A 20,606-nucleotide genomic window follows, 5' to 3' on the forward strand; every position below is an offset into this window, starting at 1 on the left:
CTTCTACAGAAACTGGTTTAAACTAATTAAAGTGAATTGACAAATATATATTTTCTAACCGTTACCATTGTGTGTGTGTGTGAGTGTGTGTGAGTGTGTGTGTGTGTGTGTGTGTGTGTGTGTGTGTGTGTGTGTGTGTGTGTGTGTGTGTGTGTGTGTGTGTGTGTGTGTGTGTGTGTGTGTGTGTGTGTGTGTGTGTGTGTGTGTGTGCTTGCATGCGTGTGTATGTTGGTAGGATGGGAGGTTACAGGAAAAAAGCCGAAGTTATGCAAAAAGAATGTTGTGTAAACACCTTCAACACCATTGGTACCTGGTATTTTCCCCTGCATTCTTTCAATTAACCTGGAGTGTGTTTATACAAGTCACTGTGTACATCCCAAATGTCACTCTATTCCCTCTGTAGAGTACTACATTTGACACTTTATAGGGAACAGGGTGCCATTTGGGACACACGCACTGTAGCAAGTTGTGTGTACACTAGCTATTACAATCAGGAAGTGGCTGTGATACTAATAAGGTGTGGCCTGTGGACGGTAGATAACATGACATGAGCATGCAGCCATGTAACCTATAAAGCCCCCAGTCACTCTCTTCTGTTTCAGCAGCTGTCTGCACGTCGACAATGGCACATAAACATATATTGTGGATCTTTACCCTAACTGCTTCACTCAATCTCTCAGGTAAGTCATTGGATACACCCATCTCCACACAATACAATGCCAGGTTAACTAAACCCCAGTCAGTCATCTTCTCAGTGCACTTTATTCAGACTACTACAGTGACTGTATATATATTTTTATGGGAGAAAGTAAAACAAGGATTTCTAAAGTGAGGAATAAATATAATATGAGTTGTTTAATACTGAAGCAAAAATATTTAGATGAAGGGGGGCAAAGAATATCTCTACTGTATATGTTTTTCTGAGGGAGTGAAATAATGTTTTCAGATTTCCCCATGGATTTGTTAAGTAACAGAATCCGAAATAGCAGCCAAAGTACAATGCGTGTACAAAACATTAGGATGACATAGACTGACCAGGTGAATCCAGCTGAAAGCTATGATCCCTTATTGATGTCACTTGTTAAATCCACTTTAATCAGTGTATATTTCAGTCAAAACTACTTTTCATCCATTTGTTTCTTTCATGGCTTATGGAAATACAGAAAGTCATCATGAAGACCTGTGGCACCGACAGAGCACTAGACAGTGCTATCAGTTCTACATAGTATAATAGTTACAGTAGTAATTACGGTCAATGAATATGGACAGATAACAGACAGAGAGTACTTTTGTGAAATTGTGTGGCTGAAACTGGACTTTGTACCACAACAATGTCACATTTCTCAGTTCTCTCACTCTCTTTCTCTCTCTCTCTTTCTCCTTACCTGATCAGGTGAGGTGAGTATCTGTAAGCCCCTGTAAATACGCTTAGTGATGAAACCTTAACTTAGACTCATTTTCACAACAACTATTGGGAAACATCATTGTAGTAGTGTTAGTAAGTATTGACACACGTAGGGTGCATTTGTTATGCAGATTTTGTTGAAAAACATTTCTTAAACGTAAGCAACCCGAATCAAACGAGGAGGGACCTTCCTGAATTTGTCCAACAGAAACTATCATATTGCTCTGTTTGCTTCCGTTTGGTTCTTAAACGGTAAACAGTTTCCACAATGAATAAATCCGAGGAATGGTTAGAATGAAAACACAGATAATTGCATTCTCTGGTACATTCCCCATGATTGTCTTGGGCCAGTATTTCAAAACCTTAGCTCTTCCAATAAGTAGAGACATGGAATGAGACTGCCTCATTTGCTCAGTATTGTTTGTTTTAATGTGAACAGTTCGTTGTAAAACATACAATTAAAAAGCCAGCAAATCATGCAAATTCACTTGAAAATACCCAGACGTTTACCAAAAGAATAACCTCATCCCACAGCTATTGCGCAAAGGTGGAAGTGACGGGAAAACAAAATGACCAATATAATTACATAATTCCCAATGTTCCTCTGTGGCCCAATCACAAAGCAGTGGATATGTACTGCAATTCAATTGCCATGGTCAAGTACAAATCAAAACAGGCCTGACAGAGAACAAGAAAGGGCATCAAAATAACGAAGCATCTGGATCCATTTGTGTCATACACGAACAAAACATAACACAAAGTATAATTATTGCTGGAATGCTCATAGGAGCAGGAGCCTACAGTATGTCCTGTTTCTGTAGAGTGAGGCAGACTGATGTACAAGTACACCCCCTGGACAGGACGCAAGTCTATCGCAGTCTATTATCGTATGCAAGGGTTAAACAGCCTGTGTTCATTGTGTATTTGCGGTATTCATACTGTAGTTAGACGAAACAATGTGTAAACAATAATGAAATGCATTAAAGTTCCGCACAAAGGCCTCGCTTATTAAAAGATAGGGCCAAGTCAGCAGAAGCTTTCATTACAAGATAGTTGCCGTAGCTCAACCAAAGGTCCAACTATGTTGTTAGTGTACGCACCACACATTAATTTGTCATGGTTTGGTAGACACACAAAATGGAATAACCCATACCCATAATTACAGGGTTGGCTGCACAAGGGACTGAGGGGATAAAGTGGCTGGAAGTTGATGAACAACCAGACGATCAAAACGTTCAGGAGATCTGGAATTTCAATAGAGTAACTTATATAAGGAAAGCCGGGATTGTGCTGCTGCAGTTCAAGGGCAAAACACTGCTATACTGCCACCTGAATGTTCCTTACCATTGGACCAGTCAATGCCTGGAGACAAGCAGGTTAACATCATCCTCTCCAGGTTATTATGTTTAGAATAGGTAGGATCAGTGTGGGGATAGACAAAGTGGGTCCATTCTTGAATTTTCTCTCATCTCTCTACCACTCCATCTCCCTCTCTATCGCCCCACAGTAAGTCATGGTCCTCTTGAAGGAGTGAGCGACTATGAGGTGGTCCGACCCATCAGGCTACATTCTCTGCAGAAAAGAGAAACACAAGTAAGTCTTCTCCTGTTCTTCCTTCCTGCACAGGAGCTGTTTTGATGTGAAATACACACCAATACCAAAATATTATTTGTTAACCTGTTCCACCCCAGTCCTAGACAACAGCCAATGAAATTGCAGGGCGCCAAAAACAAATCAACAGAAATCTCATAAATCAAATTTCTCAAACATACAAGTATTAGGCACCATTTAAAGATACAATTCTCATTAATCCAGCCACAGTGTCTGATAATTTTTTTTATTTACAGTGAAAGCTCCTCAAACGATTATGTTAGGTCACCACCAAGCCACAGAAAAACCCAGCCATTTTTCCAGCCAAAGAGAGGAGTCACAAAAAGCACAAATAGAGATCAAATTAATCATTAACCTTTGATGATCTTCATCAGATGACACTCATAGGACTTCATGTTACACAATACAGTATGTTTTGTTCGATAAAGTGCATATTTATATCCAAAAATCTAATTTTACATTGGTGTGTTATGTTCAGTGGTTCAAAAACATGCTGTGATTTTGCAGAGAGCCACATGAATTCACAGAAATACTCATTATAAATGTTGATGAAAATTCAAGTGTTATGCAGGGAACTTTAGATAGACTTCTCCTTAATGCAACCGCTGTGTCAGATTTCAAAAATACGGAAAAAGCATAATCTGAGTACGGCGCTCAGAGCCCAAACCAGCCAAAAGGAATATCTGCCATGTTGCGCAGTCAATATTAGTCAGAAATAGCATTATAAATATTCACTTACCTTTGATGATCTTCATCAGAATGCACTCCCAGGAATCGCAGTTCCACAATAAATGTTTGTTTTGTTCGATAATGTCCATCATTTATGTCCAAATAGCTTATTTTCTTAGGGCGTTTGGTAAACAAATCCAAACTCGCATTCAGGTCTAGTCGGACGAAAAGTTCAAAAAGTTATATTACAGGTCGAAGAAACTTGTCAAACTAAGTATAGAATCAATCTTTAGGATGTTTTTATCATAAGTGTTCAATAATGTTCCAACCGGAGAATTCCATTTTCTGTAGAAAAGCAATGGAACGAGAGATACCTCATGTGAACGCGCGTGACTGAGAACGAGGCTGCTGCCAGACCCCTTAGTCAAACAGCTCTCATTCGCTCCCACTTCATAGTAGAAGCCTGAAACAACATTCTAAAGACGTTTGACATCTAGTGGAAGCCGTAGGAAGTGCAAAATAACCCATATCCCACTGTGAATTCGATAGGGGCTGAGTTCAAAAACTACAAACCTCAGATTTCCCACTTCCTGTTTGGATTTGCCTGCCATATGAGTTCTGTTATACTCACAGACATAATTCAAACAGTTTTAGAAGCTTTCTATCCAATACTAATAATAATATTAATATATTAGCATCTGGGACTGAATAGGAGGCAGTTTACTCTGGGCACGCTATTCATCCAAAAGTGAAAATGCTGCCCCCTATCCCAAAGAAGTTAACAACTGTGTTTATTGCTTGTAATAAAGTGGTGGAAGACCAACCATGTTAATGTAGTGAGGAGATATTATACTGCATCTAGGGTATCAACTAATCCTAATTCTCTGTAACACTTTGTTTGGATAGTCCATCTGTAGATGCTCTACAAAGTATCTACAGTCTATCAGTAACATTTCAACTAACTATCTATTAACCCTCACCTTAAACTTAACCCTTACCCTAACTGTGACGCCTTGATCTTAGAGAGCCTTTTTATTTATCAATTTGGTTAGGTCAGTGTGTGATTTGGGTGGGCATTCTATGTTTTCTATTTCTTTGTTTTTTTGCCGGGTATGGTTCCCAATCAGAGGCAACTGTCTATCGTTGTCTCTGATTGGGTATCATACTTAGGTAGCCTTTTCCCCACCTGTGTTTGTGGGTAATTATTTATTTTCTCTGTGTGTGTTTGTGCGCGCCACGATTGCGTCACGGTCGGTTTCTGGTTATCTGTTGTTTTTTTTGTGTGAAAGTTTTGCTTTATTAAAAGATGTGGAATTACATGCACGCTGTGCCTTGGCTCATCTATGACAGGGAGTTTGAAGACCGTGAACGTGACACTAACCCTATCTCTAAACGTAGCAAGCAGTTGCTTATCAACAGAGTTTGTTGATAGTATAGTAAACTATCCATATAAAGTGTGACCTAATTCTCTCCATCAGTCATCCAGACTAGAAACTCTGAAGTATGCAATGAGAGTGGGTGGGAAAGACATTGTGATGCATCTGGAGAAGAATGGGTATGTACTCTAGCAAAAGCCTCCTTCAATCTTTTTCTCAAATGTTAACCTCTCACACAACATCAGTAGAATGATCACATCCTTCTTCATTCCCCTTAACAAGAACGGTCAGTATGTAGATAACTGTCTTACCAGTGTAATTTTCAGTTCTCCTTTATAATCGCACACTGCATCATTGTCAAGCGTCATTAATGGAATGACACAATTTTGTTTTACCACAGCATGAATTCCTTTGAACATGTAGGTGCCTGATGAAATAATGTAATAACTTTATTTTGGTTCCCTCAGCGAATTACTCACCAACGACTATAGTGAGACTTACTACACTGAGGATGGTACACCAGTCACCTCTACACCTCGGGATGTGGTAAGTGATTATAACAAACCCTTGATAGGTAGCAGGAGGCTGTGTAGAAGTGTCTTGATTAGAAGGCCCTTAAACCTTTTAATTAATTATCTTCTCCAGGACCACTGCTACTACCACGGCACCATTGTGAATGACAGTGTGTCAACGGTTAGCATGAGCACCTGCGATGGACTCAGGTAGGCAGCCCCACATCTCTACAGCATACACTACAGGTCAAAAGTTTTAGAACACCTACTCCTTCAAGGGTTTTTCTTTATTTTTTACTATTTATAATGTTGTAGAATTATAGTGAAGACATCAAAACTATGAAATAACTATGAAATAACATATGGAATCATGTAGTAACCAAAAAAGTGTTAAACAAATCTAAATATATTTGCGATTCTTCAAATATCCACCCTTTGCCTTGACAGCTTTGCACACTCTTGGCATTCTCTCAAACAGCTTCATGAGGCTTCATTAACAGATGTGCGTTCTTAAAAGATCATTTGTGGAATTGATTTACTATTTAATGCGTTTGAGCCAATCAGTTTTGTGACAAGGGGAGGGGGGGATTACAGAAGACAGCCCTATTTGGTAAAAGACCAAATCCACAATAATGCAAGAACAGCTCAAAAAAAGCAAAGAAACGACATCATTACTTTAAGACATGAAGGTCAGTCAATACGGAGAATTTCAAGAATTTTAAAAGTTTCTTCAAGTGCAGTTCCAAAAACCATCAAGCGCTATGATGAAACTGGCTCTGGCTCTCATGAGAACCACCACAGAAATGGAAGACCCAGAGTTACCTCTGCTACAGAGGATAGGTTCATTAGTTACCAGCCTCAGAAATTGTAGGCCAAATACATTTTTCAGAGTTCAAGTAACAGACACATCTCATCAACTGTTCAGAGTAGACTGTGTGAATCAGGCCTTCATGGCCAAATTGCTGCAAAGAAACCACTACTAAAGGACACCAATAAGAGGAAGAGACTTGCTTGGGCCAAGAAACACGAACAATGGACATGAGACCGGTGGAAATTTGTCCTTTGGTCTGGAGTCCAACTGGGAGATTTTTGGTTCAAACCGCCGTGTCTTTGTGAGATGTAGTGTGGGTGAACAGATCTCCGCATGTGTATTTCCCACCGTAAAGAATGGCGGTGTTCTGGTGTGGGAGTGTCACCACATTTGTTTTTCAACAGGAAAATGACCCAACACACCTCCAGGCTGTGTAAGGACTATTTTACCAAGAAAGAGTGGAGTGCTGCATCAGATGACCTGGTCTCCACAATCCCCCGACCTCAACCAAATTGAGATGGTTTGGGATGAGTCAGAGTGAAGGAACAGCAGCCAACAAGTGCTCAGCATACGTGGGTACTCCTTCAAGACTGTTGGAAAAGCATTCCAGATGAAGCTGGTTTAGAGAATGCCAAGAGTGTGCAAAGCTGTCATCTTGGCAAAGGGAGGCAACTTTGAACAATCTCAAATTTAAAATATATTTTGATTTGTTTGACACTTTTTTTGGTTACTACATGATTCCATATGTTTTATTTAATAGTTTTGATGTGTTTCTATAATGTAGAAAATAGTAAAAATAAAGAAACCCTTGAATAAGTAGGTGTTCTAAAACTTTTGACCAGTAGTGTAAGTCCACAGTGAAACATTATTTTATACCCCAAATCAGTTGTCATGTCTTTTTTATTTTAGGGGATATTTCAGAACAGCCGCCCAAAGGTACCTGATTGAGCCTCTGTCAGGGGGGGATGATGGCGATCACGCAGTGCTGAAATACGAGGACCAGAGCTCCAAGCCTGTGATGTGTGGAGTCACCAACACTAGCTGGAATGCAGACTACCCTCCCATAACTAGCAAAAGTCGCTCTCGTGGCTCAGTAAGACATAAATATATTAGAAATTTCCCAATTTAAATATAGTCTGTGGTATCTCACATCAAAACAGAAATAGCAGAACAGGAAATTATGTGTTCTAATGAAGGCCATTGATAGCTGAAATGTCAACCTTTTTAACTTTGAAACATTGAGTTTTTAATGGTAAGCGTGGGTTGCGCCTTTTTCTTTTCAATAATGATCACATTTTTGGGATTGCACCTCAACTCAAGTTGGATGAGCACACTCCACTTCCTTCCTAAAAGTAAATTAACCATATATATTACAACAATGGTTTCCTGTTTATTAGGGTCCATCTCTACTTCAACAGCAAAAGTATGTTGAGCTCGTCCTTGTTGCAGACAACCGTGAGGTAAGAACCTGCAGACAAATATGTCAGAAACACAAGTCCCACCTTTACCAGAATCAACACAATACACTTGGACATTTCATACTTCAATATTTCATTAACATTATTTAATTGGCCATTACTTGACCTAATTATATTTAGTTCAAACCAACCTATATCTATAATAAACACAACATGTATTGTGTTAGTCCCATGCTTCATGAGCTGAAGTAAAAGATCCCAGAAATGTTCCAATATGCACAAAAACATTATTTCTCTAAAATGTGGTGCACAAATTTGTTGACATCCCTGTTCATGAGCATTTCTACTTTGCCAAGATAATCCATCCACCTGACAGGTGTGGCATGTCAAGAAGCTGATTAAACAGCATGATCATTACACAGGTGCACCTTGTGCTGGGGGACAATATAATGGCACTCTAAAATGTGCAGTTTCGTTACACAACACAATGCCAGAGATGTCTCAAGTTGAGAGAGCATGCAATTGGAATGCTGACTGCAGGAATAGCCACCAGAGCTGTTGCCAGAGAATTGAATGTTCCTTTCTCTACCTTAAGCCACCTCCAACGTCGTTTTAGAAAATGTGGCAGTATGTCCTACCGGCCTCACAACCGCAGACCATGTGTAACCATGCCAGCCCAGGACCTCCACATTTGGCTTCTTCACCTGCAGAATGGTCTGGGATGAGCCACCCAGACAGCTGATGAAACTGGAGATTTGCACAACCGAAGAAGTTCTGCACAAACTGTCAGAAACCATCTCAGGGAAGCTCATCTGCGTGCTCGTCGTTCTCACCAGGGCCTTGACCTGACTGCCGTTGTAACCAACTTCAGTGTGCAAATACTCACATTCGATGGCCACTGGCACACTGGAGAATTATGCTCTTCACAGATGAATCCAGGTTTCAACTGTACCATGCAGATGGCAGACAGTGTGTATGGCATCGTGTGAGTGGTATGCTGATGTCAATGTTGTGAACAGAGTGCCCCATTGTGGGGTTATGGTATGGGCAGGTATAAGCTACGGACAATGAACACAATTGCATTTTATCAATGGCAATTTGAATGCACAGAGATACCATGAGGAGATCCTGAGGCCCATTGTCATTCCATTCATCCAATGCCATCACCTCATGTTTCAGCATGATAATACCTGGCCCCCTGTTGCAAGGATCTGTACACGATTCTTCCATGGCCTGCACATTCACCAGACATTTCACCCATTGATCATGTTTGGGATGTGTTCCAGTTCCCGCCAATATCCAGCAACTTCGCACAGCCATTGAAGAGGAGTGGGACAACATTCCACGTGCCACAGTCAACTCTATGTGAAGGAGATGTGTCGCGCTGCATAAGCCAAATGGTGGTCACACCAGATACTGACTGGTTTTCTGATCCTAGCCCCTACCTATTTTTAAGGTATCTGTGACCAGCAGATGCATATCTGTATTCCCAGTCATATTAAATCCATAGATTGGGGCCTAATGGATTCATTTCAATTTACTGATTTCCTTAAATTAACTTAGTAAAATCTTAAATTGTTGCAAATTGCATTTATATTTTTGTTTAGTATACAGTATCTAATGAGTCAGTAGTGAGTAATGTATTGTGAAACAGGATCTCGACTGTTCTCTTGTGAGTGTACTAAAATATGATGCTATTTCAGTACAAGAACATGAACAGTAACCCCAGAGAGCTGCGTAAGAGGATATTTGAAGTGGTCAACTTTGTCAACATGGTGAGTCAGTCACTGCAAGGTTTGCAGTATTAGCAAACTGCCAGTAAATCCTGTATAAGATCCCCAACAGGACCGACAGTAGGTGCTTTTAGCAACAGGTCTATTTACATACTCTAGAGTTGCTTTCAATTGTATTGAGTACCACAAAAACAGTCCATGGGAAGTCAGAAGTTAAATGCAATTCCAACTTACTGTGCTGGGGGGAACAGCGCAGGAAGGTTGGTCATTATGATGGGGGGGAACAGCGCAGGAAGGTTGGTCATTATGATGGGGGGGAACAGCGCAGGAAGGTTGGTCATTGCCGAGCAGTTGCCTTACCAGGCGGTGATGCAACCATTCCGGATGCTCTCGGTGGTGCACAATTAAGTGTTTTACCATTTTCTTTTCAGGACAACCAAGTAGAACACAAAACAATTTGACAAACAATTGCATTCAAGTTTTTATGACATGTCAAAAATAGTCAGCCAAAGCAAAAATGTAGTAAGTCATTGAAAATAAATTGTTTGCTCAGTGGGAAATGAATATCCAACTAGTCAGTGACTGCAACTGTGAGTATATTACAGTATGATTTTCTATATAGAGCAACACCTTTGTGGCTTGTGAGTGTCATAGAGCAAAACATGTTCATGTGAGTCTGATTTTTCCTAGATATACTTTAATATTTTGTAGGTCAAGCTAAAAAAGTAAAAAGTGCTGAGCCACACCACCTTATCTCACAAACACTGCTCTAGCTCAGCCCCTGTTAATCGCACAGACTCATTGATTGCAGAAATAGGCTAATCCAATTGTATAACCCAGAAGTCTGTAGCTCAAACACAGCGTTTTTATAGGGTTAGAAGGCATCATGGTGGGACTGTAGGAGTTAATTGTTATTCAATGAACTGTTAAGGCCGGTTTCCAGGACACAGATTAAGCCTAGACAAAGGACAAAAAGGTTCTCCGTTGGGTTTACTTATCTAAATTTTGTTTTAGTCCAGGACTATTCCTAATCTGTGTCTTTGTAAAATACTCCTGCTTGTTTTAATGGGGAGTCTCACCTCACCATGCAATGAATCTGCCTGCAGGTATACAAGCCCCTCAACACCTTCATTGCCTTGGTTGGTCTGGAGGTGTGGACAGACAATGATAAGATATCAGTGACCGCCCCTGCTGGTGCCACCCTGGATGCCTTTACCAAGTGGAGGAACAGCGACCTGGTCAACACCAAGCGTCATGACAACGCACACCTCATCAGGTAGGTCACGACGTACACAAGTTATTAGGAAGGCCCCAACGCACACTTCATCAGGTAGGCCTGGACACACCTTCACGTGGGCTACAATGCACACTTCATCAGATACAACACACACTTAATCCGCTAACTAAAAGAAATTGAATTGTTCATCTAAAGTGCCTCACCTCTATCTCTGACTCTCTGATTAAACACATCTGTGAGGGTCTCAAGGTTTGATTTTGAGTACAAGATAAACAGGATTTTAAACTGGGTGGATTGAGCCCTGAATGCTGATTGGCTGACAGCTGTGGTATATTAGACCGTATACCACGGGTATGACACAACCTGTATTTTTACTGCTCTAATTACATTGGGAACCCGTTTATAATAGCTGTAACACACCTCGGGTTTGTAGTATAAGGCCTATATACCACGGTATCCAGGCACTCCGTTGCTTCGCGCTTAAGAATGGCCCTTAGCCGTGGTATATTGGCCATATACCACTCCCCCTCGTGCCTTATTGCTTAAATATAACACATCAAAGAGGCAGATAACACAAGAGCGCATACTGGAAGTCCTCCAGTTGACTACATTAAAATGGTGGAAGGCTTTTGGACACTAGAGGCCTCTATCATTCTCTATTGGTGTGCTTGTAAGACAGCTAAATAGGGTCAGGTGACAGTCAGCTGATGGGTCACCTGATAAGGAGGCCATCTTGCTTTGGAACATTGTTATTATTGATAGACCCACATTTTAAGAATTCATAACATGAGCATGTGACATGTATGGGTACTTGAGAGATATATATATATATATGTGTGTGTGTGTGTGTGTATGTGTATATATATATATATATATATATATATATATATATATATATATATATATATGGTTCATATGTTTCTTGTTCCCTGTGTTTCAGTGGCATTGACTTTGAGGGCTCGACGGTGGGTCTGGCCTTCATTGGGACTCTATGTTCAGATCATTCAGTTGGGATTGTGCAGGTAAAGTACATTTCATTAGATCTAGGCTGTGGTTCAAACTCATAAGACACACCCTCGTCCACTTACCCTCGCCTTATGCCCTTAGGGGAATCCCCGTCGCCATCTTGGACGGTCCAAATGATTAGCCAAGCAAGGGATGTTTGCAACGTAAGCCCCTCAGCCCTTGTTTTTAGTCAAGTGTACAATTATACTCACTCCGGGGCCTGAAACTCTCCATAATTCAATTTGTGACGATTGTACATCCACCAAGAAAAGTCCACAAACTTAAACTTCAATGGAGAAATCAACATACAAGTAAAAACGAATGCAAATAAGTTAGAAATTGTGCTACTGATACACATGATGGCACAAATGTGTCTTTTAGAAATAAAACATTTTCCTTTTGAAGTTCCAGCTAGGCAGGCCAACATTAGTTAGCTAATTAATTTGCTAGTTATCATACAGTGTGAGTATATTGATAATTATATATTTAATATAAGTGCACTCATAATTGACTGTACTGCATATAAAGCACCCACAAGCTACCGGTGGCTGAAAACACAAGTGATGAATTTCCGGCCAATGGTGGTCCATTTAAAAATAATTCCTTTCTCCCTTGGCCTGCAAGTGTATACTCGTCAGACGTCCTCAGAAGTGTCCATTTAATTTGAGGGCTGAGGGTATAGGGTGTGTCTTAAGTGTTTGGACCGTATCCCTACATTTTCCTACACGATGAGCTGCCATTGTTTGAATGTGGTAATAGTACCGTATTTGCTTGAGGTATTTCAACTAAATGTTGCTCCATGTGGTATTGCAATAAGCGGACAACAGAGGTTTTACCAAGTTTCCAAGAAGTGACGTTTCCAAAGAGATTGTGTGTTGAATTGCAAGATTACTCATTTTAGAAATACGTATGTGAAATGCAAAAAACAAATTGTGTGAATGGAGGAAGTAATAACTTAAAATGGTAAATTAGCCAATGAACCAACATGTAGATAATCTAAAAAAGGAAGATCAATTGTAGTGCACTTTAATAGTGAAACAGTAAATCATACTCTATAGCAATGTAATCACTAACCAATGCATCCATGTCAGTTTCACTGATATAACATCTATTTTACAAGAGAAATATGGTCCAACACATTCAGGTTTACTGAATGTTAACTATGTGTTTTACTACAGGATCACAACCCCAGGGCCATTGCTGTAGGGGCCACATTGGCCCACGAGATGGGCCACAACCTGGGCATGAACCACGATGACTCCAGTGCCTGTACTTGCTCTGGTAATAGTTGTATAATGGCCGGGGCCCTCAGGTAAGGACTGTTTTGAGATATGATCTTGTGACTAGATTGGAATGGTGTCAATGATAAACCATCTGAATGATTATGTTGTACAAGGAAGAGGAAACCTCTATGAAAGAACACTTACAGGCCTTGTTCTCTGCCCATAACACACAGCAGCCATATTGCAAAAACATTTACATGGAACATAGCTCATGAGACTGTGTAGCAATAGCACAGTGGTGTTTTATTAAATGAAAACACAGCCTATTTGGGTAACTAAAGTGTTTATTTCAGCTGGGATATCCCAAAGTCATTCAGTAGCTGCAGTAGTGTAAGCTATGACCAGTTTCTGAATAATCGTAACCCTGAGTGTCTGCTGGACAAGCCAGACTACCGGAATGTGGAATCAACCCCAGTGTGTGGCAATGGCTTCCTGGAGACAGGAGAGCAGTGTGATTGTGGCTCCCTGGAGGTGAATGAACCTTTCATTTACATTCCTTACACAACCTTTTTTGTATATTTTCTCCCATTATCCTAGATCAGCAATGCACCATTCAAATCATACAAAAGTAATCTGGTTCTCGTGAAGTTAATACAAGGATGTCAAGTGATTACAATATATAATTATTCAAAGCTATCTTTTACTAATATGTTAACTTTTACATTTGATCAGATGAGGTCAAAGATTAGAGTACATTTATTTTTAGACCAGATAAAGACAAACACTTCTGGGAATAAGATTTACACTTTGTCTGCTCTTGCCTGCTTTCCTTGGCTAGGGGTAAACATAAGGAATGTATATGACATGCGCAGACCTTTCCCGATAACTGAGGTATCTCCTCCACCGCCCACCTCAGAACCTGTGTTTGGGACATTTATTTTCAAATGAGTGTACTGACATGGCAGTAATGTAATGATGTGATTCAAATTGATAAAATTCAACATGCTTCACATGTTTGTGCATTGTACATGTCCATGCACAGTATGATAGCCAAACCTATATGATAAGCAGGCATAAGGAACTCTGATTATATTTATCCACAGTTTACGTTCAAGTCAGAGTTGGAGTTAAGTAGAGTGTTTTAGTCAAGTCAATCTGTCGAGACCTGTTAGTCAGGCTTATAAGACACTATCTTATGTCCCTGTCTTGCTGAACCACTCTTCTCTTGCCAAGTCTTGTTTGCTTCAGAGACCTGTAATTCCAGTTTCTCTTGATAGCCTACTACAGTACAATGTTTGTTTTACTTAGTTAGTGTATTACACCACACTAAGACATACACTAAGGGGTAAATATGTAGTGTAAAACCACAATATGTAGTGGAAGTATACACATACACAGAGGCTTGACTATTTTGAGATACAGTATTTACATACTGGTCTCTTTAAATCATTATCAAAATGGCTTAATGACATGTACGGTTTGCTGTTATAGGAGTGTACAAACCCATGCTGTAATGCCACCAGCTGCACACTGACTAAGGGCTCAGAGTGTGCTGCAGGAGCGTGCTGTGACAACTGTAAGGTGAGAGCAATAGTGTAAAGTATTTAAGTAAAAATACTTAAAAGTAGTCCTTAAGTTGTTTTTTGGGCTATCTGTACTTTAATTTTCTATTATAATTTTTTTACAACTTTTACTTCACTATATTCCTAAAGAAAATGATGTACTTTTTACTCAATACATTTTCCCAGACACCTAAAAGTACTCGTTGCACTTTGTATGCTTACCAGGACAGATTGTATAAATCCACTTATCAAGAGAACATCCCTGGTCATCCATACTTCCTCTGATCTGATGGACTCACTAAACACATGCTTCGTTTGTAAATTATGTTTAAGTTTCAGCACGTGCCCCTGGCTATCTGGACTGCGTAATATAAGGAATTTTAAATGATTTCTACTTGTTGTTTGATACTTAAGTATATTTTAGCAATTACATATACTTCTGATACTTAAGTATAGTTAAAACTAAATACGTTTAGTCTTTTGCTCAAGAAGAATTTTACTGGGTCATTTTCTGTTAAGGTATCTATACTTTTACACAAATAGGACAATTGAGTACTTTTTCCACCACTGGGTGAGAGCAGACCGCAGTTCAACCATGCCTCTGCTCTGGGAAGATCTCAATTGCATTACTCCTCTCTCCTCATCTTCTTAAACCCATTGGATGAATAAGCCAGAAGTCCCTCCCCTCTGACCTTCTCCTCCAATGGGTTTTGAGAAAGAGACAAGGAGTTTGCAATTGAAATCTTCCCTCTGTCCACTCTACTTCCTTCTGTGTTCCTTTGATACAAAAGCCCTCTTGTGGACATGCAGCAGACACGCATAACTATGTCAGACTGTTTGACTCAAATGTAAAAGTAAATTAAAGACATTTGACTTTCACTCTCATTTTATGAAACTTAAAGTAAAGGAATTTAAGGAGAATATTTTTCATAGCATCACAATAATAAAAATGCCATAGTCTTGGATACGTATTGTTAAGAACTTGTCTGGCAAAAGCAGCTTGCTGTGTCCCAAGTGGGTCTGCGTGTCAGACAGGCTAGTTTTGAACTTTTTCAGCAAACGGAGTAGATTCAGAGTGCAGTTGCAGCATGACACGTCTTTCACCAAGCTTATAGACTATCTTGCCATACTCATGGCAGTCGGCTGCGGGAAGACGATCACGCTAGTGATACGACACATGGCAACAACCACTCTCTCCTCAGATATTGTCCTCGTCCAGAGAGTGCAGAATGAAGCATGATGACTGTGACTTGCCAGAATACTGCACAGGGAAATCGGCCGACTGTCCCGAGGACGTCTTCACTGTCAACGGAATTCCCTGTGATGGAGGACGTGGGTACTGCAACAACGGCCAGTGTCCACAGCACCACACCCAGTGTGTGAAAATGTATGGACCATGTAAGTGAAAGCATTTCCTTCCGTCTCAACAACACGGATGCACCTTTCATTTGTTTAGGTGATGTAGGTAGCTCTTCTGGTTCCTATTCTCACATAGCAACCTTACTGTTGCCTGTCATTTTCCATCTGTAGTGTATTAGTGTGGACAGAGGACACACATGGTAGCTTCACTACTACTCTAACGCATTGTGTAACATTGGGCGTTATCCCCTCCTTAGCTGCTGAAACCGCCAGAACGTACTGCTATGAGCAGAACACCAGAGGACTGTACTACGCCTACTGTAAACGGCCTTCAAAGGACCAGTACATCCCCTGCCAGAGACAGTGAGTCCCGACAAGCAATACCATGCTATTTTAATAGACCGTTTTTCCTACTCAAATTATAGTGTTCATTACTGAAGCAGTGTATCACTGATATGATTTCCCCGTTCTCCTCTGTAGAGATGTGCAGTGTGGGAAACTCTTCTGCAAGAACGGTAATGACAACCCCAACTATGGTCGCATGGTGACATTCTCAGACTGCAAAGCCTCATTCTACGATGATCACACCAGTGATTTTGGACAGGTGGACACTGGGACCAAGTGTAATGATGGAAAGGTGTAGTGATTAAAAAAAAAAAGGCTTCTGTACCTCTAGCTGTGTTTTGGGGAAATTAAACGAGACGTCAGATTTAATGTGGTGAGTGTTATTTTCTCTTAACCCTTGTTCCCATTTCCCCATCTTCTATTCCAAGGTGTGCAGCCAGAATGAATGTGTGGATTTTGAGACGGCCTACGGACCTAGAGTCACCAACTGCTCAGCACTATGTAAAGGACATGCTGTGAGTACAGTGCTTCAAGCGGCCCCTGTCTCTGGTGTTTGTGAGCTTGAGGATGACTTCCTTGGCTCTTATAAGGAACATAGGCCATTGACAAATGTCCTCCGTTTCACTCGGTTTGGGGCAGATCTTTCCAGGTCACACCACAAACAATAAAATAGAATTGTAGAAAATCCATTATAATAATGTGTGTGTTTCTGTGTTGTGCCACTACAGGTGTGTAATCACAAAATGGAGTGCCAGTGTGAGCCAGGATGGTTACTTCCCAGCTGTGATACAAAGGATGAACACTTCACAGGTCTCTCCAGAGGTAGGCCCTTTAGACCTTGCTAAGGACATCCAGAAAATATATATATATTTAAAATAAACATGGTTTCAGTGGTTAAAAGTGATAATACTTTCCACGTCAATACAATGTTACTAGAGTGTTAGTGTTTTACTACACAGGTGTTTGAACATCTTCATGTAAAGTGTTGCCAAAAGATTTGGTCTGTGCGTTCATGTATTCAGCTCATAGACCTTGCCATAACGGTCTCCCTCTCTGTGTGATTGTAGAAGGACTGATTGCCATTGTAGTGACAGTCACTCTGCTGCTCCTGGCTGCTATTGCTGGGGTAGTGGCTGTGTTCCTTAAGAAGAGACAACAGTCCCCCACTCTCCCTAGGTGAGTACACTAGGTGGACCGTATATAAAGACTTCACTGCAACAAGATGACCCTTCTGATGAATTTAAATATACTCTGGGACTATGGGACTTCCAGAATAAATACAGGTTAAATTAATACAAAATGTCACTGTCTGCTCATCCACCAGCTACCATACCCAGCAGAAAACCTATAAGGTGTACAACGACCACAATAACAAACTGCCAATCCCCAGCCAAAACAACACTATGCCACAACAGGTAACAGTACCTTTTGATTTATAGAGTATCATCTCAATGTAGGGTTTGGTTGACATCATTATTGTGTTCATGAACTGGACTTGTGCCTATTAGCTAATGCATCTCTTTACAATTTCCAGCCCAAGCGACCAAAGGGTGTTCCGCCCCCACCCCCTCCTGCTGCTAACCAATCACGAGCCCCAGCCCATGACTTCAGGGCCGTACGACAGGTGATGGTTGAGAATATCAGTATCTAGTTATTATGATGGATACATCCTAAACAAATGCAATGGGCTTAAAAAAAAAGAAATCCATTCGATTTCAATATATAGTCCCTTCGGAAAGTATTCAGACCACTTGACTTTTTCAACATTTTGTTATGTTAAACTTATTCTAAAATGGATTGAATACAAACATTTACTCAGCAATCTATACACAATACCCCATAATGACAAATGTATTAAAAATAAACAGAAATAGCTAATATATAGACAACAATAGTTAAAGAGATGGTTAATTAAATGTTCAGACAAAATTTCTGGCTTAAGTTAAACAATGTAATTTATCTTCCAGGCTTTGAGGCCCCCACCCCCACGGGTCTGATGTCGCCATCGAGAGGAGAGGAAACAGGAGGATCACACAGACCGTACCAAGATCTCAAATGCAGGGCTGCCAGAGCTGAGTGCAGTTAGTGCATTGACCTCATGTCTTTAGGATAGTTTTACAGATAGTTGAAGTTTACATACACCTTACCCAAATACATTTAAACTCAGTTTTTTACAATTCCTGACATTTAATCCTAGTAAAAATTCCCTGTCTTAGGTCAATTAGGATCACCACTTTATTTTAAGAATGTGAAGTCAGAATAATAGAGTGATTTATTTCAGATGTAATTTTTTTCATCACATTCCCAGTGGGTCAGAAGTTTACATAGTATTTGGTAACATTGCCTTTAAATTGTTTAACTTTGGGTCAAACGTTTCGGGTAGCCTTCCACAATAAGTTGGGTGAATTTTAGCCCATTCCTCCTGACTGAGCTGGTGAAACTGGGTCAGGTTTGTAGGCCTCCTTGCTCGCACAAGCTTTTTCAGTTCTGCCCACATTTTCTATAGGATTGAGGTCAGAGCTTTGTGATGGCCATTCCAATACCTTTTACTTTGTCCTTAAACCATTTTGCCACAACTTTGGAAGTATCCTTGGGGTCATTGTCCATTTGGAAGATCCATTTGCGACCAAGATTTAACTTCCTGACTGATTTCTTGAATGTTGATTCAATATATCCACAATTTTCCTACCTCATGATGCCATCTAGTTTAAGTGTACCAGTCCCTCATGCAGCAAAGCACCCCCACAACATGATGCAACCCCCATGCTTCACAGTTGGGATGGTGTTCTTTGACTTGCAAGCCTCTCCCTTTTACCTCCAAATATAACAATGGTCATTATGGCCAAACATTTCCAATTTCTGTTTAATCAGAACAGAGGACATTTCTCCAAAAAGTTAGATATTTTTGTCAATGTGCAAACCGTAGTGGTTTTTTTAATGGCGGTTTTGGAGCAGTGGCTTCTTCCTTGCTGAGCGGCCTGTCAAGTTGCCGATATTGGACTTGTTTTGCTCTGGATATAGATACTTTTGTACCCGTTTCCTCCAGCATCTTCACAAGCTCCTTTTCTGTTCTGGGATTGATTTGCACTCTTCACACCAAAGTACGTTCATCTCTAGGAGACAGAACGCGTCCCCTTCCTCAGTGCTATGACGGCTGTGTGGTCCCATGGTGTTTATACTTGTGTACTCTTTTGTACATATGAACGTGGTACCTTCAGACGTTTGGAAATTGCTCCCAAGGATGAACCAGACTTGTGGAGAACTACTATTTTTTTTTTCCTGAGGTCTTGGCTGATTTCTTTTGATGTCCCATGATGTCAAGCAAAGAGGCACTGAGTTTGAAGGTAGGCATTGAAATACATCCACAGGTACACCTCCAATTGAAGCTTCTAATTTCCCTGAATTTTTACAAGCTGTTTAAAGGCACTTCGTGCATGTAAACTTTTGACCCACTGGAATTGATACAGTGAAATCATTTACTTGTTATTAAAAATTACTTGTGTCATGCACAAAGTAGATGTCCTAACCGACTTCACAAAACTACAGTTTTTTAACAAGAAATGTATGGAGTGGTTGAAAAAAGTTAATGACTCCATAAGTGTATGTTAACTTCTGACTTCAACTGTAGCTACAAATGAGCCATAGACTGAGGAGTCCTCTCTACGAAGAACAGATGTCTTATTGCACTTTTTACTATTTATTAGCCATATCATTTTCTACCTGTGATTTGTCATTGCCATTTGAGTGAGTGCACAGTATGTGATATAATATGCAATTTATTTTATAATACTACATTTGCTCTTGGCTGACTGTATATGCCTAACTTTGATGAATACTGTAAGCCAACAGTAAATAGCTTTTATCAATATTAAATATTACTGAGACAGTCATTGCTGACTAATGTAAACACATTCAGTGAGCGAGACCTTTATCTTATATCTTTTCAGTGTAGAACATTCTACATTTTGCATAACCAACTGAGAAATGACCATATACCATTACTTGAGGAACAGCATTTTCTGTAACAATTGTTGCCACTTTTTTTTTTAAAATCTCTGATTGTAGAAGAGGTACCACCTGATTAACATTTCAAGCATGAAAAAAAATAAATGAAATGTTTTGTTGACATGACAGTCCTGCTTATGTAGAATTGTGATATTTATAAACAACATTTAGGGCTCAACATTTAAACACTGAAGAACCCAATGACATGCATCCACCCATTCAACCTGACATGTAGAGAAAATATTAGCAACATGTAGAATAACTTAGATCAAGGGAGACTAGAATTTAACAAGAGCATTGACGTGAGAAAGCATCTGGCATACCATTGTAAAATC

General features: G+C 40.1%; 1 protein-coding gene across 2 annotated transcripts; it reads left to right on the forward strand.

Moving 5' to 3' along the window:
* The first annotated feature begins 555 nt into the window (after positions 1–555).
* LOC109896102 (zinc metalloproteinase-disintegrin-like brevilysin H2a) lies at positions 556–20,397 on the forward strand. Of its 2 annotated transcripts, none has more exons than XM_020490344.2 (22): positions 556–680; positions 2,913–2,998; positions 5,164–5,240; positions 5,529–5,607; positions 5,707–5,783; positions 7,294–7,477; positions 7,782–7,844; positions 9,506–9,577; positions 10,642–10,811; positions 11,713–11,794; positions 12,956–13,089; positions 13,354–13,531; positions 14,492–14,581; positions 15,765–15,960; positions 16,179–16,284; positions 16,402–16,558; positions 16,695–16,781; positions 16,995–17,088; positions 17,334–17,442; positions 17,591–17,681; positions 17,801–17,890; positions 18,234–20,397. In XM_020490344.2, the coding sequence occupies exons 1-22, from the start codon at positions 623–625 to the stop codon at positions 18,261–18,263; spliced, it is 2,310 nt and encodes a 769-aa protein (XP_020345933.2). In that variant the 5' UTR covers positions 556–622; the 3' UTR covers positions 18,264–20,397. The 2 variants fall into 2 exon arrangements, with proteins under 2 accessions (XP_020345933.2, XP_031685623.1); XM_031829763.1 differs by lacking the exon at positions 556–680 and adding an exon at positions 2,724–2,781.
* Positions 20,398–20,606: the final 209 nt, after the last annotated feature.

Source organism: Oncorhynchus kisutch, linkage group LG8 (assembly GCF_002021735.2).
Source record: "Oncorhynchus kisutch isolate 150728-3 linkage group LG8, Okis_V2, whole genome shotgun sequence".
NCBI lineage: Eukaryota > Metazoa > Chordata > Actinopteri > Salmoniformes > Salmonidae > Oncorhynchus > Oncorhynchus kisutch.

What these genes read in the sequence shown, in the direction of transcription:
- LOC109896102 (XM_020490344.2), top strand. Translation starts at nt 623, where the DNA reads ATGGCACATAAACATATATTGTGGATCTTTACCCTAACTGCTTCACTC. An exon ending in AAAGTCGCTCTCGTGGCTCA is followed by an intron (nt 7,478 to 7,781) that starts GTAAGACATAAA and finishes CCTGTTTATTAG; the next exon opens with GGTCCATCTCTACTTCAACA. An exon ending in TACATCCCCTGCCAGAGACA is followed by an intron (nt 16,285 to 16,401) that starts GTGAGTCCCGAC and finishes TCTCCTCTGTAG; the next exon opens with AGATGTGCAGTGTGGGAAAC.